The 25,186-nt window shown below is 45.7% G+C and overlaps 1 protein-coding gene across 2 annotated transcripts in view; it reads right to left on the reverse strand.

Annotated features, from left to right (window-relative positions):
• Positions 1–25,186, reverse strand: part of LOC135219951 (WD repeat-containing protein 3-like) — a 271,400-nt gene that overhangs the window by 42,269 nt on the left and 203,945 nt on the right. For both annotated transcript variants that reach the window (XM_064257236.1, XM_064257322.1), the window contains exon 17: positions 3,583–3,820. In XM_064257236.1, coding sequence (XP_064113306.1) covers positions 3,583–3,820 — 238 coding nt within the window. The remainder of the gene's footprint in view (positions 1–3,582; positions 3,821–25,186) is intronic.

Consider the following 25,186-nt stretch of genomic DNA (forward strand, 5'->3'; position numbering starts at 1 on the left):
CAGCAGGTGAAGGGAACACCGTCCCTAGCGTTTCCCGCCTCTCTTCGACTTCTTCCCGGTTCCTCCTCGAGAGAAGGGGGACTGGGAGGAGGGCTGGTTACGGTCACTCCTTACAGTCGAATTCGAAGGCAGAGTCTTTCCTCTTGGCTTCGATGAAGCTATCGTCTTAGCCGCAGAGGAAGCGCTAGCTAAACTCTTGGGCTTAGCCGCAGTCGTTCGAGGCTGCCCAGCCAACTTCGAGACTGCCTGGTGGACTAAACGGTCGCTGTCGTCAGTGCGGCGTTGTTCCACCACAGTGTCCACCATCTCTCTGTGGAAGAGAGAGGAGGAACTCCGCACTGGTCCGTTGCGAAGACCCAAGGCCGCCTCTTGCCCAGCCGCCCTGGTCACTCGAGTGAGGACAGCGTCCCTACGCCTCAGTACCAGGTTGGCCCACAGGTTAGCCGTCTGGTGGGCCAGGTAGGAGATGGCCCTACCTCCAGACTGGCACAGTCTCATGAAAGCCATGTCCCCTTCAGGAGTGATGTTTCCCGAGGAGGCCGCGGCTTTAGACACTGTGAGGGAACACAGGTCTATCCATGAGACTGCTTGGAATGCTGCCATAGCAGTAGATTCCAAGGCAAGTGCCTCTTGCTGGGAGGCAGAGGGTCCTCTGATGGCACGTAAAAGCGCCTCTGTTGCGGTAAAGGTGGGGGAAGAAGCTTGTACGACTTACCGGACCGAAGCGAACCCTCCTGTGCGGATACAAGAGCGTCCACCTGGCTGAGCACACTGTCGGCCAAGGCTGATCGTGGCAGATCCACCGTTGTCCTGAGTTCCTTTTTGGGTCCCCAGAACGACTCCTAACCCGATGTAGGCTCGGAAGGTGGGAGCGGTGATCCTTCCCCGAGGTTGTTGTGCTGACGAATCAGCGCAATAACCTCAGCGAACAACCTCTGGATCTCGGGAGTGACTGCCTCCTGCGGAGACGGACTGTCAAGCCCATCCAGCGAGAACGCCTCCCGAGACCCTCCTCCTTCCACAAGAGGAACCACAACAGACCCCTCATGGTCTCCTCCTGCCACTTGCGCGTACAATCTGGTCAGTCCCAGGACCGTGCCAGGTTCGTAGGGCGTCGTGGCGGGATCGCGAGGAGCGCGCCCCTTGCGATCACTCCTGGTCGCCTCGCTCTTCCTGGTGTAGCCCGAAGAAACTGAAGGGATAGGAGAGGTAGACCTGATGCTCCCCCCTCGCCCACCGGCAGAACCGGTGTGCTGGGGGACTGCTTGGACCAGCCGAGGCTGGTTTAGGTGACCGAGGGGACCGCTTCCTCGCCTCAGCCCACGGCCAGTCTGGGACTGTCACGTCAACCCTAGGTACCGGCAGATTGCTGCGAGAGCGATCGCTGGTCTGGTGGGGGTCACCTGGGTGACTCCCGCTAGTCTTCCGCTCCGTGCCTGGATCCTAGCGTCGAGCGGACTCGGTTGCCTGGGTCTTGGCTGCACGGTCACCCGCAGGAGACCGTACACTCAGTACCTTTCGCGAACGAGAAACCAAGATGGTACCTGGCACTGAGGCAGAACCTCTGGCACCAGATGAGGAGGTACCGGCGTTAGCCGGCGCTCCTCCGGTCCCCGTCTTCTTCCTTGCGGAAGGAGAGACGGGCCCCGTTCCCGAAGGAACAGGAGGACCAGCGGAAGTCCCAACCGCCCCACCGGAGTGGGACGGACCCTTAGAAGTCTCAGAGCGAGCCCTCTTGGGGGGGAGGAGGCTACCTTCTTCTTCTTCGGCTGTGGGGCCTTAGAAGACGAAGGGGAAGCGGCAGCAGACGACGACGAAGAAGACAATGAAGACGACGACGAAGAAGACGACGACGACACCTTCCTCCTCTTCTTCTTCTTTGTCAGCTTTCTCATGACCACCGTCAGGTCTTCCATCCAGGACGGAGCCGGGGCAGTTGCCGAAGCAACAGGGCCCGACTGCACCTGTTTGGAAGGACCTGGGGTGGGAGCGAGATACCCCCCCCCCCCCAAAATAAAAAGGGGAAGGAGCCATACAAGGGAGCTGAGAGCGAGAAGAAAAGAAGACGGTCGCGTTAACCAAGATAACCCCCCCCAAAAGGGGAAGGAGCCATACAAGGGAGCTGAGATGGAGGAAGAAAAGAAGACGTGTCCGTAACCAAGGGAGTAACAGGAGAACCCTCCGATGACTCCTTGGCCGGTTTATGCGGTTTCTTCCTCCCACTGCTCCTCTGACCATACAACACAGACATCACATGGCTCGGTGCGAGAGCATTCTCACCCTCGACACCAAGTGAATAATTCATGAGGGTCTACCTCTACAGAGGACCGAAAGGCCCCACACTTACGACCCTCCACACCAGGGCACAATCTGCGGGTGATGGGGGGGTGAGGGGGACTCTCCGGCTCTTGGGATTCCATGATAAATCACTAAAATCACTGAGTATGAATATACAAAAACAGACACGTACTTATGTAAGCTTTGCACATGCACACAAAGTAAGAAAGAGAAAAAGCCTTCACGATGTGAAGAAAACCAAGCATACGACTTGAAGCGGGCAGAGAGGCGAGCAGCACGTCTATCCACCAATGTGGCCGAAAGCAAAGTGACTCCTCTCCTTGCAGTCGAGCTGACCGCCAACTGCCGGACAAGTAGTTAACTACCGAACCCCCTTGTTCGAAGCTTACGACCAGTTCAGCTGCCGCTAAGTACCTTCCTATTGTTAAAGGACCAAGGGTTTGTATACATATCGGAACAAAGTCAGGCTGGGGGGTTGCTCTGAAGGAGCACCTTCGAAGCAAGCAGAGACCCTAAGAGGAGCGTTACCCAGTTCCACAGCCACAGCTCCCACCCCCTCCTCTTCCCCCTTCAGCTCGTCAGAGGAGGAAGTGGAGAGAGAAGCCTCCCCCGAACTGGTGGCAGAGAGTAGAGGACAGTTGCCAGGAGAGAGGTAGGAATATGAAGGATTAGCTATAGTTTGAGTAGTTGGGGCATATTACCACCCACCACAGGTATAGTCTTCCTAACATATCTCCTCCTGGAAAACTTCCCCAACTGGGATGTGGACCAAAGGGAACACTCCACACACATCACTTCACCATCGCACTCACGTCATTGGCAGGAAGAACAAAGGGAGTGCAGGTCAACATCCAAAGAAGTGCGGATTTTCTCACACTTCTTGCCGTCACCCCAGGGCAATGCTGGCCAGGGGCAGAAGGCAACATAGGTTGCATATACGTATCAAGGGTTTGCTGGGTATTTATTACAAAAAACTTATACAACCAATTAGTCACAACACAAGTAAAAGGAACAATCCCACCAGGATAGAAAAATCAAAGAAAACGGCAAACAACAGTCAGGTAGAGTGATGTTGAACACGTCCATCCACATCAAAGGCCGAAGGCAAACTGGAATGTTTACATCCGGTCGGACGGAGTACCAACGACCGGACCAATAGTTAACTACTGAACCGCCTTGTTTGCAATTTCAGTGGCCATATCCAGGCTACGCCTCAAGCATTTCCTATTGTAACAGACTGATGGTTTGTATATCATGTAGGAACAACTTCAGACTTCTACTCACAGCTCTTTCAGTATGATGAGTTGTTGTAGATGGTCGAACTGCCTGAGAGGAGTTTTCTCCTACTACTAACGGTCTCTGAGTTGCTAAATTTCCCCCTTTCTCTTCTTCCTCTCTTCTCCGCTCTTCTTCTCTTTCATCTTCAAGGATCAATGGTTCATTTGTACGCTGCCATAACCGTAAAGAATGATCTTGTCCACCAGTTACAACCCAAGCACCTTTTGGGCATATGGCCAAACATCTGTAAACATCAAAATCATACGATTAATTCCATGCAAGTTTCTAAATAATCTCTTCACTATAATTAAAATTCAGATGCCTTTTTTTACCTGCAAAGTTCCCAAGACAGCCTACCCCTAAAGCAATTAACAAAATTTCATGACTCCCAGTTGCAACTAGCCTAACACGTTTTAATGTACTTAGGTCTCGATTGATGTACCATCTATTAAACTACATTTTCTAATATTAATAAATACCTAGTACACTGACTTGTTTGAATCTGTGAAAATATCTTTTAAAGGACAGCAATGGGAAATATTTTTGCAAGATACCTTTCAACAAAATATTTCACATGCGTACCTAAAGTTGTGAACAACAGTAAACCACTAAACAGTCAAGTCAAATTAACACCTGACCCTCAACAACCCCCCCCCCCCACACACACACACACACACACATTACTGTATAAGGCTCTGTATAAAAATTAACCTTCATAAAGTAAATATCATTCTTTAAAATTAAATTTCTGTTCACTAGTCAGTGTCTTTTTTTTTCTTTTCTTACGAGAAATGTGTATGGAGCGGTGGAAAGGGGAGGTACTAACCACAAATATAGAGGTGTTTTATCCGAAGATATTAAGTTACTAACTGGTTCGAAGACTATGGTAAAAGTTAAATTGAAGGAAATGAGAAAACCCACAGATGTGTGTGTTATTGAAAATGGCAAAAAGCTTAGAGGGGTTGTTAGCATGGCATCGGTGAACAGTGTATCCAAGGATGGGTTTACATGGTTAGAGTTGCTAAACTGTAATGATACAGTTAGGAGATACCAGAAGAATACATATATATCTTGGATTTCCAAGATTGGAGTTGTGAAAGTGGTTCAGTGGCTATCGTAGAGGGGAAACCTGAGTTTTCGGAGGTAAAAATGCAATCAAGGAAACGAATATTTAGAGAACATTTAGCTAATGCGGATTACAGCGAACACGTTGAAGCGATAAGTGGGCTCTTGGCAGAATTTGGGGATACGGTAGCCTTACACGGTGATAAATTGGGGTTGAACTAATGTGTTAGAGCATAGGTAAATTTGGAGAGTGGCACAAAACCTATTTATATTCCTGCATATCGCATACCTTTCAAAATCAGAGAACAGGTAGAGAAAGAGGTTAATAGATGGGAAGAAGAAGGAATCATTAGACCTAGCGTGTCTCCTTACAACTTTCCCTTGTTAGCGGTGCCTAAGAAAGAAGGTTCTGTCCGTCTATACGTCGATTTTAGACATTTAAATGAGAAGACGACCCCTGACGGCTACCCAGTTGCGTGCATACCAGATCTTTTTGTTGAAATTGGGGGACATAATATTTATAGCTCAATTGATTTGGTGCAGGGTTTCTTACAGGTCCCTCTTAGTGAGAGTAGCCAGGAATATATACCGCTTTTTCAGTGCCCAAGGGACACTATGAATTTACGCGAATGCCTTTCGGTTTATCGGGCAGTCCGATGACCTTTATCAGGTTGGTGAACACAGTTTTTCACGGATTATTGGGCAAAAATGTTTTTGTGTATATGGATGACATCCTAGTTGCAACAGACACGATCGCAAAACACCTGGAAGTGCTTACAGAAGTACTTAGGAGGCTTAGATTAGCGGGGTTGAAAATTAAGCTAGCCAAGTGCTCGTTCTTGAAAAAGCAGATCACATATCTAGGCCATGTCATATCTAAGGAAGGGGTTAGAGTAAATGATGATAAAGTCAAAGCAATAGCGAACTTTCGCACCCCCAGATCAAAGAAAGAGATTAAATCATTCAGGGTATCGCTGGTTTCTTCAGGAGGTTTGTGAAAGGGTTCTCTAATATAGCAGCTCCCCTAACTGATGTATTGCAGGAAGACGTTCAATTTCAATGGAAGGAACCCCAGGCGGAGAGTTTTCAAAAGCTCAAGGACGCGCTAATGAATCCCCCTGTTTTGAAGTTTCCAGATTTTAGCGAACCTTTCACATTAATGACTGATGCAAGCCAGGAAGGTATAGGTGCTTGCCTTATGCAAAAGTTCGATGGGAAATTTCATCCTATAGCTTTTTATAGCAGGAAGTTCAGGACAAAGGGCAGCAATGAGAAGTCCATGGCCACCATAGATAAAGAAGCCTTTGCAATAGTGTCGAGCTTAGTTCATTTTAAAATGTTACTGATGGGGAATAAAGTAGAAGTTCTTACAGACCACAAGCCATTACTGGATATTTTTAATAAACCCGATTTGTCGCCTAAAAGAGCTCGATGGTTTTTAACTATCAGAGATTTTGATGCAAAGCTCAAATATATAGAGGGCAAATTTAACGTGGTTGCTGATGCTCTCAGCAGGAGTTTTCACGACACGGAAGGTGTCCAAGCAAGATTTTAGCAGATGCAAAAGTGTTTCTAAGAGGGGAATTAGTCAGGAAACTTTATAAGTTGCCTTTTTCGGGTTTGGAGTTAGAAGGTAATCTATTGGTTAGGAAAATTAAATATAAGTTGAGAACCAGTGAAAGTAAAGGAGATACGACTCAGATCATAATTCCAAAGGTCCTAATTCCAGTGGTTTTGGATATAGTTCGGTAGTCCACACTTGGGAACAGAAAAAACGTATGATGAGGTTCGTGCGGAAAAACATGGGGAAAGATGTGGAAAATTTCGTAAGGAATTGTACGGTGTGGAACGCATGTAAGCCTGCAAGGACAACTTCATGCAAATTAGGATCGTATCCTATACAGAGTAGACCTTTTCAGAGAATACATATGGATATCCTGGGGAATTTTTGTGAGTCTAGATATGCGAACAAGTACTTGTTAGTGATAATAGATGAACTTACAAGGATAGTAGATATTTTCCCACTTAAGCATAAAACGGCCGAAGAAGTAGCCATAGCGTTTTTCAATGGTATCATTTGCAGATATGGCTCACCCGAAGTTCTATTAACCGACAATGGGAGGGAATTTGTGAATAAAACCTTGGAATGTTTACCTGAAGTCATGGGGATACAGAAAATAACAATTATTCCATACAGACCCGAGGCTAATGGGTTGTGCGAACGAGCAAACAGGAAAGTGCTCGAGGCTCTCAGGAAAACTGTAGGTGGTAATGATAAGAATTGGGACAGATATGTTAACGTTGTTTTAGACATAGTATTAACACTATGGTTAGTGATTCCATTAAAATGTCCCCATTTGAAGCTTTGTTTGGTTGTCCAGCACGAGGCACATTTGATTTGTTAACTATGCCTCATCATGGGGAGGATACAATCGAGGCGTTGGTATCCACAGCGAGAGAGAGACATGCTTGTCTCAGACGTAATCTTGAATCCACAACCAGAGATATGGTACAGAAGAATAATAGTAAAACATCTGATCCCAAGATCAATGTTGGAGACAAGGTATTTTTAAAACTTAACGTGAGAAATGAACTAAATTACAAATTAGGCCCAAAGTTTGAAGGTCCTTTTAAAGTCATTGAAGAGAAAATTGGAAACAGATTTGTAGTCTTTGAGGAAAAAACTGGTCGGTCGAGGTTAACACATATCTCGAAATTGAAAAGAATAGGTTGTGGTGATTGATATATTGTCGGGCAATTGCATTTTTCTTCTTCTTTTTTTCTTGTCTGTTTTTTTGCAATTTGGTGGCGGAATGCTTTTAGGTTTTTTTTCTCTTTTATTTCCTTCTACTGTTTTTTTTTCTTATTATGCGCAAATCTGCGGTGTTTTGGCGTAAGATTTCGGGGTTAATATTTTACGTGGGAAGTGGTTAAAATATGGCACATTTTTGTTTTAGCTGAGAAACATGATAAACATGTGATTATTCCTGTGTGTATGATATTTGGGGCTGAATTTTTGGGGTTTCACGACCCGAACAGATGACATTGGGGTTTATATAATTCAGGTAATGTCGTGGGGAGTTATGATTTAATAACAATTTTTTGGGGGGATGACTTTTCTTTTGTGTGGGGTTATTAATTAAATGGAGGAAATATTTTTATCACTGAAGTGGTGTTATTATTAAGAGTGGTGGTAGGCGGTTTAAGAGCCTTTTTATATATTTTATAAGCTGTAGGTAGGCTAACGAAGAGACTGGTGACTAGTTAGACATAGATGTTTTTTTATTTGGCGAGAACAAAGAGGTCAGACGGTACACGCCAGGTGTTGGGAGAGAAAAACCCCCATCGTAAAGGTATGACACATATTTTGTAAGACTTAGAAAACCGTTACCTTTGAAAAGAGAGAGAAGTGTGAAATACACTCTTTACTTAATTACTTTGAAAAGAGAGTGATGTGTGAAGTGTATCTTTTATCCATTGTTATCTTTATTACAGATGGGTTCTATTCCATGGCTAATTTAGAGACGGGATTCTCTAACCTGACTAATATAATGAACTTATTGACATTTTGGGTCTGGGAGTGAATTCTTAGTCAGGAGGATAGATTTCTTTATGGGCAGATTTGGATTTTTGTCACTAAGACTTGTTAATCATTTTGTTCTATTCTATATTCATCTGCTTTTGGGTAATAAATAGTATATTTTTATACTTACGTGATCTTAATAGCCTAACGACATGGTTGCAGACAGAGGGCACCATTGGCAACAGGTAAGGGTTTCCAATTTGTGTAGTTTTAATAAAAGTGGGGGGGCAGGTAAGATATGAGATATATAGCTCTTAAAAGCTAATGAGGTATAGGTTGTACTTAATGTCATTAGCTTTGCTAACAAGATGTAAATGCTTCTCTTAAATCTGAGTCTCAGAAGAAAAAGACCATTAGGGTAAATGGCAAGATGTCCTAATCCAAGGACAAGACGCATATGTCCTCGCCATAACATCTTGGGTTAAATCTGGTCTGGACTTCTGGCTCTAGGAAATACCAGACCATCTAGCCCAAGTTCCACTCTTCTCCCTGCAATAAAGCACTTCCGACTCTGATAGAACAGGGTTTGCACTTGACTGTAGTTGCCGTCCAGAGTTCCTATCAGAAAGATCTAGTTCTGCTAAAATACAACACAGTGGGGAGATTTTGCTTCTTGCAGCTTAATTAAACCGCCGGGACGCTAAATTTCCCTTGTATGAACTTGTTAGGATTCTGGTGTGGTTCCTGTCTGGACATAGCAGAAAGGTTCTTGCTGCTTCACAGAGAGAAAAATGTGTTCCTCCCTGTTTCTTGATGTAAGGGAGGGCTGTTTGAGCAGACAGTTACTACTTTATTGCGGACCAGGTCTGCAAACTTCCAATAGCACCCGGTGGAAAGCCGTCAATTCTTTCAATTGAAGTACCACTGTCTCATGGAATGTCCCCAATACTCTGTCTCCCCAACCTGGATTAGACGAATCTCAATAAAATACCAGGTTGGGACTCAGAGGAAGAAGGGACTTCCCTTCTAATAGCTGTCTTCTGATCCCCACCAAGACAGGTCCTCCTTTACTTCAGATGTTGCCTGGAACACAAATGAGTCTGGAAATTTTTCCCTTTCCAGTTATCTTTAGGAAGAGCTGGAGATTCCTCATGTGAAACTGCCAGACGACACGAACTATTCTATAGAGGCTAGGGTGCCCAGCAGGCTCCTCCATTCCTTTGCTGAGCAATCTTGAAGGGCTAGCAAATGGTCCACCTACTGAAGGCACGACTCCACTCTTTGTGGGGATCGAAAAGCCCGAAAACATCCGAGTCTATCCTCATCCCCAAAAAGACAAAATCCAAGCGGGAGACTAACTGTAACTTCCTCAAGTTTATCAGAAGTCTCAACTCCTGCCAATGATGGAATTTTCTGCACATCGTCTGTGAACTTCTTCAATGAATGTGACCGAAGAAGCCAATATTCCAGGTAAAGAGAGATTTTTTTATCCCGACTAGTTGCAGCCATTAACAATGGGGGCTAAGCTGAGAGTACTTCAACACTTGTGTGGCTGTTGAAAACCTGAAGCACAGAGCTGTAAATTGGCACTCTCTCTGAAGACAAAATGAAGAAACTTCTTGGAGCCTCAATGAATTGGGATATGGAACTATGCTTCGTCCATATCGATGGACACCATCCAGTCCCCTTGATGAAGGAACAAAAAACTGTCCGATTCTTTCCATTATGAATTTTTGTCTTTGGACAGAAACATTCAAAGTGTTCACCTCTAACAAGGGCCCTAAGCCCCCTGAGGCCTTGGGGGATTACTAATAATCAGTTATAAAATCCGGGAGTTAGTAGGCTACTAATAACTCTAAGGCATGGCTTTCTTCTGCAAGTGACGAAACTTCTCTTGACTGGGCAATAAATGTCTGAATTCTGAATTTCCAGAGTAGGCTAAAGCTATTGGAGAGCTGAATAAGGGTGGAACGCTCTCGAAAAGAATGTTGTAGCCTTCTCTCAACATTATACAATCCAAGGTTCTGCTCCTCTTGCTTCCCAGTTCATTCAAATTGGCGGAACCTTTCCCGTGCAGGTGCCCAGAGGACTGCCTCTTCACTTCTTAGCAGGGATTTGGAGGAGGATTTCCTAACGGTTCGAGGGTTGATACGTCCTCTTCCCCCGATTTAGGGAATGACCTAGAACTTCCCTTGCCATGAAAGAGCTGAGCGCATGTGGAAGGAGAAGGGTGTGAGCTAGTAGTGGTAACACAAGAATACTTGGTTGAGTGAAAGAAAGATAAAGTCTGGGGTTCACTTCATCTGGAGTTCAGAAGCTACCTGAATCACTGCATCCTCAGGAAAAAGGTGTTTACTATCCAGAGGAGGGTAAAGAGGGGTAGACCTCTGTGTCTGATACACTATTTGGTGGTGAAAGAACATGAGTTCTCTCGTCTTCTTCAGAATGCCCAACGTAAAAGAAGACAATTCCATGGAACTGTCTCGTTAAAGGTCCATAAAAGTCCTCATCCAGCACCGAACATTCTTTGATCTTGTGCCCCAAAGCTCCAACAGTCCAGTCAAGGAAGCCCACTACTACAACCACATGGAAGATAATTTTAATTACATTGCCTAATTCCTGTCAAAAGATGTGACGGTGGGAAATTAAAGTTAACCTATCCCTGTTACCTCTTTCAGAAAGCCAAAGGTTAGTTTCCTTCATCGCCTAAAAAAAAACTAGATAAGGAACTTGGACAAATCTACTTATCTCTAAAAAATGAGGACACTGGCGATGTTGGAGCTACTGGCAAGACAGTCAGAGAAATTCACTATAAAATATTGAAGAGTTGACTTGTAAGTCGTAGGAGGAGTTTCCTTATCTCAGTCTTCTTCCTCTTCTTCTGCCAAAAAAAACAAGGGACAAGGCTATTTGTGGCTGGATAGAAGGAACAGTATGCTTCATGAAGCCTTGGAGAGAACAAATCTGAAGAATTCGCTACAAAGTAATAAAGTAGCGAATTGTAGGATGTCTGAGACGACTCCTTATCCTCTTCTTCTTTGGCCGATGAAAATGGAGACAAGTTTGCTTAAGGTTGAACAGGAGTTACAAAAGACTTCCTAAAACCAAAAATACTGTCCAACTTATTTTGAATGGTTGCAGTCGAAGGATCTGAGACAGTCATAACTTGACACTGTCAGTAAGACATAAGATGTAAGCGTTGTCCATGGCCGAGAAAAACTTCCTACTGATCCAGCTAAGCCAGGCGCCGATGGACGCACAGGCGCTTATGGATGCTCGGGCGCCAATGGACACTCATGGATGCTCAGGAGCCAATGGACGCTTGGGAGCCAATGGATGCTCGGGCGTTAATGGCCTTCGTATCGGAGGCGGTGAAGTCCATTAGGGAGGGTATTGTGAAGGACTCGAACCAATCGTCAGTTACCGAAGGGTTCTGAGTCTTCGCTACGAAGATCGGTACGAAATCGAGCGTCACAAATCCCCATCCCTTTGTGCTTGACTTCTCAAGAGAAGTCATGCAGTTACCTAAGACGAAAAGAAGGGGATAGTCGTATGACCTATCCCTCTTCTCGACTTTGGTTATGTACAGTACTCATACTGACAAGCTATTAAGACGAAGTAATGATTGCTCTGGAACAACCGAACTAAGTCCACAGCATAGTTCGTAACTGACTCGGGCGCTCTGACAGCTGCCGACTGACTGGTTCGGAATCAGTAGAGGCAAGTTGTCCAAGCATCCGGGTAAGTCACGTGACCTTCGCCCTTTAAAGAGTTATGCTGAGAGACCAAACAAATAAAATATTTGTTAGTCACCGATGCCGGACGGCGCGGCGATGCATAAGCTCAAAAGGCGAAAGTCAATTACCTTCAAAAGACCGAGGTCCCTGATGGCAAGAAAATCTCATAGACGTTGAATCTCAGCTTAAGGAGAAACAACACTATGTGACGTTGAAGACGAAGGTAGGCAATGAATGCAACCTACGTCTTCCAGCTGAATCTGAGAGAAGGAATCTCAAGATTCTAAACCTGTGCTTACAAATGACTGAAAACGCTAACCGCCATTTCATTGTCTGTCCGGTGTGCATGAAAGCGGGGCTTTCGGTTTCCAGTAATGAAACACAGGGGAGTGCCGCCTGAAGAACTGCTTCTCATGGGCTGAACGTTTGGAAGTAGAGCTGACCGGTGGTGGGAGTAGGCGATGTCTTTCAAATACATCTGCTAATCCGGGGTGAACAATGAACAATTGCACACCTCCGAATACAAGATATTGAGGAGGACAAAACTCAGATTCAGCAAAATCATTCGCATTATCGATATACGATGCAGCAAGAGACTATTACAGAATTCTGTTACCGTGCGGTAAACAGAAAGATGAGTCGAATAGATATCTCTGTTTCAAATTCTCGCCAATACCGAAGACGATGAATACTAGCGTCACAGCAGTAGATGGTCATTCATGTATGTGAGAATCCCCATTAATCGGAGACTTAAGTCCGTGATTGTTGGCAAGATATGGTTGGTATTCAATCAAAGCAGGTGAGAAAGACATAACCAACCGTCCATCTCAAAGCGGCAGCTGGTACTGAAATGCCTCGGGCAATTCAATACGCAGTAGCTGTTCGCTGATTCGTCATCCTGTTGTTTGCCAATGTAATCCTTTCCACGAAGGAATGCGTTCGGGCTAGAACCACCGAGCTAAAAAGATATCTCGATCAATTATATTTATGCGAAACGAATTTTCGGTAAATATAAAAGCTTAAATGGTGTTGTTGTGACAACACCAATAAAAGTATATAAAATTGAAACTGGAAACTCCTGGGAGGTTGCAGGCAACCCGAGTTGCAGTTTCAATTAGAATACTTTTCGTCTAAGTCGCAATCCTAGTAATAACCAGGATATGCGCCTACCCCTCGGACCATTCAACTGCTTAGCAGAATCATGTCGCGAGGTTAATATACGTAGTATATTTGTAGGATTCTGAACAACGATCTCCATCCTAAATTCTTTCCTTCAAGAAAACAAAATAAGGATTGGAGATCGACCACCTTCGGTCTCTATCAAAGAGAGTGAAGAAGTCTTCCTCGAAGGAAAGCTTCAATGGTGAACAGAATACTAAACGATAGTTCAAGCCAAACTGGATTTCCTTCCCGTCCGTTCTTCTCTATTCCAGGTTGGTCGCCTACTGTGAGATAGTCTTCTTTCAGCAGCAGGTCCTTGTTCCTAATGCTAGAAACACCTTCCAGGAATTCGGGAAGCATAGGCGAGGTTCCCGATTATCGTGTAACATATCGGGGATTCCCATCTCGCTCCCACTTTGGGGAACCGTGTCACTCGCCTAAGTGTTTGGAGATCGTAAGAAACTCTAACACTCTGAATGCGCTAGAAATTCCGTAGAATTCTAAGCAGTCTGCGAAACCCCCACCGAATTCGTCAACGATATCGGCTGGTGGTCCTCTCGATTCCCGTAGAAATCGAGAATGGGGCAGGATCCCTCCTCAACGACCGGGGCTTACGTCAGGTAGGACCCGAAGGTCCCCCCGGCTAGCGCAGTCCCCAACGTGGAATCCTACAGAGAAATCTCTGTAGGATCCCTCCCCTTTCCCTCGTAGCCGTAAGGAGAGGGATGGAATGGGGGAGGAATTGGATACTCGCTCGCCTTCCCAGTGGAACTAGCAGTGGAGAAGAGTAGGAGCAGCCATCGCCTTGCGGCGATGGCCTCTCAGAGTCTGGGAAAACGTATCGTCAGAAGAAAACGTTTTCCCAAGGAGGGTTACGAACTCTCACTGTAGGTAAGGGTCTGCCGCCACTGTGAACGTCGTCTGGGTGGGGTCTGATCGACACCTGACAGGAGAGAGCCGATACCGTCCTCCGACTCATTCCAGTCCTCGTCGAGGTCGAAACCTCTCAGGAGGACCGAAGGAGTATTAAATACGGTGTCCGAAGACACGTAGAAACGCCGCTGTCGCAGTAGAGGAGGTGGAAGTAGCTTGATCGACCGGCCAGAACTGAGAGAGCCTTCTTGTCCGGAGACGAGAGACTCTGGTTCAAGACAGAATCGGCAAGCTCCGATCACGGCAAAACCCACCGTCGGTTTGGGTTCCCTCTCGGCCCAAAACGACTCGAGCAGAGACATGGGCTCTGCTGGTGGAGCGGCGATCCTTCCCCCACCCCCAGGTCGTTGTGCTGACGAATCAGTGCAATAACCTGGGCAAAGTTACTCTGAATCTCGGAAGTTACAGCGTCTTGAGGAGTAGGACCATCCAGTCCCTCCAACAAGAGCAGCTCCCAGGACCCTCCTCCTTCAGAAGAAGGACCAGCAACAGATCCCTGACGGTTGCCTCCAATCACTTGCGCGTACGTCCTGGTTGGTCCTAAGACCATACCTGGCACGTGCGGCGTCGTGACGGGATCGTGAGCGGCGCATCTCTCACGATCACTCCTATATACCTCGCTCTTCCTGGCGTATGCCGAGGAAGTTGAAGGTATCGGAGAGACAGAACTGACGCTACCCCCTCCCCCCCCTGACGGTCGCCTCCAATCACTTGCGCGTACGTCCTGGTTGGTCCTAAGACCATACGTGGCACGTGCGGTGTCGTGAAGGGATCGTGAGCGGCGCACCTCCACGATCACTCCTACCTACCTCTACCTCGCTCTTCCCGGTGTAGCCCGAGAGAAGTTGAAGGTAGTGGAGAGACAGACCTGACCGCTCCCCCCCCACGCTCGGCCTATGGCCTAGGACCCAGTACGTGGGGCGGGGGGGCTGCAGATCCGATCACCAACCCGGGCGGTTGGGGATCGATCTGCAGGCCTGGCCGTGCCGCTCACCTGTGGCGACGGCTCGACTGAGCACGTCACCCCGGTCCCGTGCGTCAGACGAGCTGCTGCTGGTCACCGTATCCGCCCGGTCCCTGTGGGAGCGGCGGTCAGGTGACCTGCAGAGCTCACTTTCGCGGTGAGACCGGTGAGCGTCCTCGCGGCACGTCAAACCGCTGGTACCCAGCCGAGGCTGGTACCGTCAGTCGAGGGGACCTGGGGACCTCTTCCCAGCCTCAACCCGTGGCCGGTCAGAGACCGTCACGTCCACACGAGGTACCGGCTGGTCGCTACGGGAGCGGCCGCTGGCCTGGCGAGAGTCACCTGAGCGGCTCTCGACAGTCTTCTGCTCCGTGCCTCGGTCATGACGCTGAGCGAACTCAGGCGTCTTAACTTTGGCTGCACAGTCACCCGAAGAGAGACGTACACTCGGAACTTCCTCGCGGGAGAGAAACCGAGCCGGTACCTGGCTTAGCAGCAGAGCTGCCAAGACCAGGCGATTGGTGCCAGCGGTATGCCAGCACACTCCTTGGTCCCCTTCTCTTCTTCTTCTCAGAAGGGGAGACGGGCCCCGTTCCCAGAAGGAACAGGAGGACCAGCAGAAGAACCCCCCCGTCACACCGGAGTGTGACGAGCCCTTCGAAGTTCCCGAAGGAGTCTTCTTAGGGGGAATAACAAAACCCTGTTACCAGCTGGTCGCTGCGAGAGGCGCCGCTGGCCTGGCAGAGTCACCTGAGGCGGTTTCTCGCCCAGCCTTCTGCTCCGTGCCGTGGTCTTGGCGCCGAAACTTTGGCTGCACGGGTCTCCCGAGGGAGAGCGTACACTCGGTGATCTCCCCGCGAACGAGAGACCGAGCCGGAACCTGGCGTAGCGGCATCGCCGCTAGCACCAGCGAGGAAGTACCAGAGCTAACCGATACTCCTCTGGTCCCCGTCTATCTCTTCCCTTACGGAAGGGGAGACGGGCCCCGCTCCCGAAGGAGCAGGAGGACCCAGCAGAAGGACCCCCCTCCCCCACCGAGGTGGGACGGGCCCTTAGAAGTTCCCGAAGGAGACTTCTGAGGGGGGGGAGGCAGTTCCTTCTTCTTCTTCGGCTTATGGGCCTTAGAAGTCGAAGGGGAAGAGGCAGCAACAGCGAAGATGACACCTTCCTCTTCTTCGTCAGCTCACGCAGGACAGTCGTCAGGTCCTCCATCCAGGCCAGAGTCGGGCCTATTGCCGAAGCAACACGGCCCGACTGCACCTGTCCGGAAGGACCTGGGACTGGGGGAAGACACACCATGGGCAGGACCAGCATGGACAGGAGCAGGAACCAGGAGCGACGGACAGCAACCAGCTCAGGAGCGGCAGGAACAGCGGCAGCGGTAAACACAGAAAGGACAGCCAAGCCAGTAGCGGGAACCACATCAGCGACAGGTACGGCGGCCCAGCCATCGCCTCGTAGAATCATCGGCAGCCGCCAGCGGGAACCTGTAACTGGGCGGCCAGGGTCCCCAGGGGGTCGAGCTGCTGGAACAAGCCGGAAGTCCTGGGCATGGACAACACGAAGAAAACATCAGGCGGTCGGCGGCATAACCCCGCTCCTCGGTAGCGGCGGACCGGACCGGCCCATAAGAAGCCCGGCAGACTGCGTCACCGACACAGCATGGGGAGTGTAGACCAGCGGGGGGAAGCAGCATAAGCGGCCGTGAAGGTTGTAGTGGAGACCACTCCAAGGTCACCGCCCCAGAGCTCGCTAGACGAGCTGCAGCAGATCGTGGATGCTAGGCACGCCCTGCCAGCCGCAGTGGCCCATACCTCCGAATCCAAGGTCGTCTCCCACGGGATGTAGCACCTGCGGTAGCACAGACAGATTAAGCACGAGGGGTTCCCCTCACGCACGGGGGGGGAGGGGGAGACATGCCCCACCCACCCGAACGGAAGGAAGACCCCAAAAACAAAATACCGAGGAAGCTGAGTGGGGGGGGCAGGAAAGAAACACGAAGAATCGGATACCAAGGGAGTCGTCGGGAGGGAGAGCTTTCCGACGACTTCCTGGCAGACCTTCGCTTCCCTACCCCCGCACAGCAGTGAAAAGTAATATGAAATGAAACAGAATACTGCACTTGCGATTCACTTCATAGAACTTAAAGGGGGAAAGATCAATTCCCGGGTAACGAGCGGAAACTTGATCCATAATAATATGATGCTATCATAAATATATATGAACAAAAATGAACAATACTGCACTTGCTATTTTCACGTTTCACAGCAATAAATCGTAAGGATTAATTTCCCTGTAAGAGCGAATTTGATCCAAAATTAAATTTGATGCAATTAATAAATGAAAATGAAAAGAAAACTGCATTGCGAATCCACTTTCATTGCATTCTACTCATACAAATAAGAGGCGTGCCCGAACGCAATCAAGCTCTCGGCAACGAACGCACAGGGCAAAAATATAATGAAAAAGAGTACTTACATCTTTCAATTACACACTTTCGCCCAAAATACATGACTCGGCGCGAGTGCGCCCGCCCTCGGCACCGAGACATAATTCAAGGGTTCAATTCATGAAAAGAGCGGAAATCGCCGTCTCTACGGCGATAGCTCCATGTTGATTCATAATTAAGTAATGAAAATGAAAACAGTGTACTTACAGTTTCATTTTCAAGTCAAACAACCATTAGTAGAAAACACAATATAAACAAAGCATACGACGATGAAGCGGGCAGAGAGCGATGACGAACACGTCCTTCACACACCCTGCGGCGAAAGCAAAACAAAAGTGATTCTTCACCTCTCGGGCGCGCGGTGCGCGCACACAGATCGGACAAGCAGTTAACTACCGTTCTCCCCGTTGTTCGAAGCTTAACGACCCGTTCCCAGCTGCCGCTGTTTACCTTCCTTATTGTTAAAGGACCGAGGGTTTTGTATTACGTATCGGAACAAATTTAGATTTATGGTGAATTTCCTTCCCTCCGCGCGCGTATTCTCCGCCACAAATCTCCGAAATGCGTACGTCCCATTCTCGGAATATTTGCTCCATTTCATATTAGGCATTTCATAGAGTTTTATATATGGAAATGTGCGCAATTTTATGTAGAATAAAACGAAAAATATTTGAAGGTTTTAGCTTTTCTTATTTCTGAAATAATTGCATATAAAAAATATATATATATAAAAATTCGACATTCGGTCAACTTTAACTCATCAGATATGGTCGAAAACTGCAATTGTAAGCTAATACTCTTACAGTTATAAGTAATATTCAATCATTTGTCTTAATTTTGAAAGAAATTGGAAGTCTCTAGGATCATATTTAGGATTTGATTGGTGAATTTTTGAAAAAAATATTTGTTTACGTCCGCGCGTTACGAATTCATGCATTATTTTGTGATAAATATTTTCTCTGTGTTGCTTTTATTGTTTTACAATGTGTTATATACCAAAATAATTGCAATTTAGTGTACATTACAACGAAAAAAAGTAACTTGTTACCTTTAACCGTTTTGTGCACAGCGCGATTTGAATACAATTATATATGAAATTTCGTTTTTGCGCTATCATATATCGCATTATTTATATATGATAATGATAATTTTTTCATTTTTGATGGTTGCATACTAAACTTCAGCCAATGACAAAAAAAGGAGCCAAAAATGAACTCTTAATCTTGAAAACTAAGTGCGCTGTGATTTAAAAAAAATATATATTTTTTCCGCTTCCGCGCTCACTCTGAAACACCTATGGCACACGGGAGACAATTTTTTTTTTACCGCTTCTGCGTTTAAGGGTTAAGCAACTTCCTTATTAGTTAAGTGACAACTCACTTTGTTGCGTTACTCATTGTGAAAATGATTTAATCAAAAGATTGCTACTGAAACGTGTTATTACAAGCGTAAACAATGGTCCACTACAACCAATTTTTACATATCATAGTTCGACACTCGTCAAATAGTAGTACAGTGGGGCTTCGCTTAGTCGCGGATCAGCAATCACGGATTCAGTTAATCACGGGTCAATCTATATCACTGGTATGAATCGCGAGGGCTTGTCCGTTGTAGGCTAAGCCTTGTCTGGTTCCGGTAACCAGCAAATGCATGAACAGATTCACATTATGATATTAACTGACAAAAAAAAGGTAATAAAACCATTCTCACCTTATATATTATTGGCATATCTTCATAATAATATAGCCTATTCATGGAATAATTCCACATCATTGACATAAACTTTTACTTGAACGGCCAGCAGAAATGTAAACATTGAGTTAAACTTAACAGCACCTTTGCCATTCTTAACCTTTTAGAAATGTTAATAGTAGTAGTGTAATTACAGTAGTAATAACATTTAGGAAAACATTACTTTTCAATTCGAACTTCATTATTGTTTTGGTATAACGTAATCAACTTCTCTGAACACTGCAGTCATACAAACGATAATTGTCATAGATTATCGTATTGTTGTTTGCGATCAGCGGCAAAGCGTAAATGTAATAAAACCATTTTTACCTTATATATTATTGTCCTATATTCATAATAAAATGCAATATTATATATTATTGGCATATCTTCATAGTAAAAAGCCTCTTCAAGGAATAATTCCTTGGGGAATACATTTTTCAAAAGATAAAATTACACTTTACATGTTTACAGCATGCAATGATTACTTTATTTTGATGTGATTACATTAATATTACAGTATGGTACTCTAAGCAGTACAGTAACTATTTTTTTTTATCATAAATGTATATTCATTCACGAAAAAAATACATATGACAACCGTGACGTCACCAAACCTAGTCTCATTGGTACATACTATTTTTACACAATGTGAATGGTTACATTGTTCTACAAACTACTGATGTATTTTTAAGTAAGTATCCTCTAAATTCTGTCATAAATCACTGTACTTACTTTTTTTGTGGAGCCCAAATACTACGTATATCCCTGGAAAATTAACAAAATCTCGAATTTTATCATAGAGCAAGATTCACTAATTACTGTTTTCTTCTTCTTTTCATGACTAAATGCATTTTTAGGATACACTCATTTACAAATTTTCAAATACTATGAATGTAAATAGCAAAATCTCTCTCTCTCTCTCTCATTCATCACTTACAGAAAAAAGCTATTATACTGATCTATTATTCTGTGATTTACGAAGCTGCTTCAATACAACTTTTATAGTTGTCTAAATGATTTTCACATTATAACAGTATACAAAAGAATATCCTATCACTATCCATGTTTCATCTCTTATCACCATAAAAATATTTAAAATACAAATTTCATTGTGTTATTCTCCAGCTAAGCTAATAAGAGTATTCTCGTCCCAAGCTGCTCTCTCAAGCTATTCAACAGTTACTCTCATCCCAAGCTGTTCTCTCTCTCTCTCTCTCTCTCTCTCTCTCTCTCTCTCTCTCTCTCTCTCTCTCTCTCTCTCAATGAAATATGAATTACTGTATCATAATATCATAAACTATTATGTAAAAAGTTAAAAATAATAACTAGTTTCTTTTAGCAACTAAATTGTTTTCCAAAATAATTCTTTCGGTAATAAACGTGCATCAGCTGATTCTAAACATAAAGAAAAGACAAAAATAGATTTTTATTGCTGTATTTTGCTGTTTATACATTAATATTATAGTTGGGTGCTGTAATCATTACAGTAAATCATGTTTTTCTTTATCATAAATATGATATTGTCATGATACAATAAAGTTTGTTCATACTTACCTGACAGATATATATATAGCTGTATTCTCTGACGACCGACAGAATTTCGAAACTTCCGGCAAACGCAGTGGTCGGCTAGGTGGTTAGTACCCATTCCCGCCGCTGGGAGGCGGATACCAGGAACCATTCCCATTTTCTATTCAGATTTTCTCTACCACTGTCCCCTGAGGGGAGGTGGGTGGGTACTTGATTATATATATCTGTCAGGTATGAACAAACTTTATTGTATCATGACAATATCATTTTGTTCATGACACTTACCTGCCAGATATATATATAGCTGAATCCCACCATTGGAGGTGGGAAGGGACAGAATAGAAGGATTTTGGAAACATTTCACATGCAGATGATTGGCATCTTGGTTCCTTACCTGTTAGCATAGCTGACTTCGTGATTACTGTCACCCAAGCCTGCTTCTGCTTAACTAGAATTTCCAGCAAGGTAGTGACCTGTATAGCTGGATAGTTCTAGATGATCTGTCAACGGGAGCGTGACCACAATGTGACTAGACCATATTGACCATACTGAAGACAACGAAGCATAATAAATACCACCTAACCTAGCCCCACTAAAGCTAGTCCCATAACTTTCAGGCTAATTAAAGGGAAGACCGCCTCAAGCGGCCAACCCTACGACCATAAAAAACAAACCCATAATTAAAAATCACACACATCCAATTTCTAAAGGATGGGGTTCGTATTGCTTCTCGTCCCCAATACTGTATCTGAGGAAATGTATGGTCCAAGCGAGTAGCAATTCTCATATGTCGCCTTCCCATCTCTGAGGTAGTGTGAAGCGAACACAGAGTTGCTTCGCCAAAATGTGGCACCCAGGATATCACTGAGTGCCATATTTTTCTGAAAAGCCACCGAAGTAGCTACTGCTCTAACCTTGTGAGCATTAACTTTTAGCAGTTTAAGATCACCATCCGTGCAGGACGAATGAGCTTTCCCTGATGGTGTTTTTCTCAAGAGAACGCCAGTGCGTCTTAGACATTGGTAATTCCGGCCTCTTGACCGAACACCACAGGTTGTCTGACGGGCCTCTACATTGTTTGGTCTTTTCCAGATAAAATTTGAGAGCTCTGACAGGGCACAAAACTCTCTCCGGCTCTCGTCCGACGAACTCTGATAACCCCTTGATATCAAAGCTTTTAGGCCAGGGGTTGGATGGGTTTTCGTTCTTAGCTAAGAACGAGGGGCTCAGCGAACACACCGCATTGTGCTCTCTGAAACCCACATGTTTACTCATAGCTTGGATTTCGCTAACCCTCTTAGCTGTTGCCAAAGCGGTTAGGAAAATAGCTTTCCTAGTTACATCTTTCAAAGAGGCAGCATGCATAGGCTCAAATGGGGCTGCCATTAAAAACTTTAAGACAACATCCAAGTTCCATGAGGGAATCTTGTCTCGTGGAGCTTTTGAGGTTTCAAAGGACCTCAATAGATCGTGAAGATCTTTATCATTTGATAAATCCAAGCCTCTGTGTCGAAAGACCGTTGACAGCATACTTTTGTAGCCTTTAATCGTTGACACTGAAAGTTTGTCTATATTTCTAAGATGTAGGAGGAAATCAGCAATCTGGCTCACAGAGGTCGTGGAGGAGGAAATATTTTCCCTTCTACACCAACTTCTGAAGACAGCCCAACTTCGATTGGTAGACAGCTTGAGAAGATGTTCTTCTAGCGTTGGCAATAGCTCTTGCCACCGATCTTGAAAAACCTCTCGCTCTGGCCAACTTTTGGATAGTCTGAATGCAGTCAGACTCAGAGCGGAGAGATTTCCGTGATACCTCTCGAAGTGGGGCTGTCTGAGTAGATCGATTTTTTCTGGAAGTGTCCTTAGGAAATCTACCAGAAATGACATGGCCTCTGTGAACCAGTCGCTTGCAGGCCAAAAGGGGGTGATCAACGTCATTCTTGCTCCTTCCGACGCCGCAAACTTCCTTATTACCTCTCCCAGGAGTTTGAATGGAGGAAAGGCGTAGAGATCCATCCCCTTCCAATTCCAAAGCATGGCGTCTATTGCTATTGCTCCTGGGTCTAGAACCGGAGAGCAGTAAATAGGAAGCCTCTTCGTTTTCGCAGTTGCGAAGAGGTCTACCAGTGGACGTCCCCAAAGTTTCCATAACTCCTTGCAAATCTCTGGATGGAGAGTCCATTCGTTTGGAAGCATTTGATGTTGACAGCTGAGGAGATCCGCACGAACGTTCTGCTGTCCTGAAACGAATCTCGTTAGAATCGTTACATTTCTTAGCTTCGCCCAAAGTAAGATTTCCCTTGTTATCCTGAACAGGGAACGAGATAGAGTTCCTCCCTGTTTTTTTTATATAGCGCGCCGTGTGGTTGTCCGAGTTGACTTGTACAATTCGTCCCCACAATCCTTGACTCGAAGCATTGAAGTGCCAAACGAATCGCCTCTAGCTCCTTGAGGTTTATGTGCCAGGACCTCTGTTCCCCTTCCTCCAGAGGCCTGACACTTCTTCCTCCCCCAGTGTTTGCTCCCCAGCCCGTCAAGGGGACGCGTCTGAGAACAACACTAGGTCTGGGTTCAGAACTTTGAGGGACATCCCCTTCCGATAGCTTGACGGGATCGACCACCACTTCAAATGCTCTTTGATCGATTGAGGGATTCTCAAATAAAATCTCGTCTAGGTCTTTCTTGTTCTTCCAGTTTGTCTGCTAGGAAAAACTGAAGCTGTCTGAGGTGCAGCCTTCCCAGACAAATTTCTCCAGCGAGGAAATGGTCCCCAGCAGACTCATCCATTCCCTCGCCGAGCATATTCCTTCTCTAAGAAGACCGATACTTTCTCTAAGCATTTTAAGCTGACGTTCTATGGATGGAAATGCTTGAAAAGCCACTGAATCCATCTGAATTCCAGATACAACGATGGACTGTGTGGGAATCAGATGGGACTTCTCGAAGTTGACCAGAAGGCCTAGGTCCTTCGTCAGCTGTAATGTCGTATGTAGGTCCTCCAGGCACTGTTCCTTTGACGTGGACCGGATCAGCCAATCGTCTAAGTAGAGTGAGACACTTATCTTTGAGAGATGGAGCCATCTTGCTACATTTCGCATCAGAAGCGTGAATATCATAGGGGCTGTACTCAGCCCGAAACAGAGAGCTCTGAATTGGAAGACCTTTTCAGAACGAATCTGAGGAACTTCCTGGACCGAGGGTGTATCGGAACATGGAAATAGGCGTCTTGGAGATCCAAGGACACCATCCAATCTCCTGGTCTCAGGGAAGCTAAAACAGACTGTGCAGTTTCCATCTTGAATTTTATTTCCTTACAAAAAGATTCAGCCTGCTTATGTCTAGGACTGGTCTCCATCCTCCCGATGCTTCGGAACAAGGAAAAAGCCTGTCGAGAAGCCTGAGAGTTCCGTGATACAACTCTTTCTACTGCTCTCTTTTCCAACATTTGATCCAAAAGGTCTAATAAGATCTGTTGCTTCGAATCCTGAGAAGAGGGCGAAAGGTCTATTGGCTCTATGCTTAATGGCGGTTTCGATAGAAACGGGATTTTGTAACCTTTCTCGATCACTTCGAGTGACCAAGAATTCGCCTCTTATCCTCCATGCTTCGGCGAAAAGAGCGAGTCTCGCCCTGACTGGTGTCTGGAGGGCCGAAAAGTCATTTCTTTCCCCTGGTTTTTGAGGGGGCCTCTGCCCTAGGGAAACTCCTCCCTCGAGCTGCAGCTCTCGAAGAGGCTCTTCCACGAAAGGGCTTTATCAATTCTTCTAGAAGCTTGCGTGGTTTCTTGAAGACATCTGATCAGTAGGACGTTTCGAAGACCTAGACAATAAGTCCTGCGTCGCTCGTTCTTGAAGATTTACTGACAAATCCATTACCATCGATTGTGGAAAAAGATGAGCAGAAAAGGGAGCGAACAACAATTCTGCTTTTGCGCAGGCGACACTGACTTAGCTGTGAAGCTACAGAAAAGTGCGCGTTTCTTTCAGGACTCCCGCGCAAAACAAAACGTTATGCCAGTTCGTCGAGCCATCTCTTAGCTGCTCTGTCCATACATGACAAAATACCCTCGCTACGTCCTCTAATGAAATAGAATCTGGGCTTCTAGACTGCAACATCCAACACGCCCAAACACCAATCTAGAAAGTTAAAACTTCTAGAGTTTTGTAAAGGCCATTTGAGATGGTGATCTATCTCTGACATTGTCCAAGAAACTTTTGCTAATGCCAGGTAAGATCTTCTAGGAGCCTCCACTAAGTTGGCGAAATCCCCTTGTGCGGAAGCAGGGATTCTTAAACCCGCTTCCTCTTCTGTCTCATACCACTTCCCTGATCTTCCCACTAGCCTTGTGGGGGGAAGTGCAAAAGAAGTCTTGCCTTTGTCTTTTTGGATTCCATCCAATCGTAGATTCTTTAAAAGCCTTTTAGTTGAGAGTGAGGTTGCCATTTTAACAAAATTTGGAGTCTTCCTTGCCTTCGAAGGGGTTAGTTGCGAAGGTGGAGAGAGAGGAACTGGAG

This window comes from Macrobrachium nipponense, chromosome 11 (assembly GCF_015104395.2).
Source record: "Macrobrachium nipponense isolate FS-2020 chromosome 11, ASM1510439v2, whole genome shotgun sequence".
Taxonomy (NCBI): Eukaryota; Metazoa; Arthropoda; class Malacostraca; order Decapoda; family Palaemonidae; genus Macrobrachium; species Macrobrachium nipponense.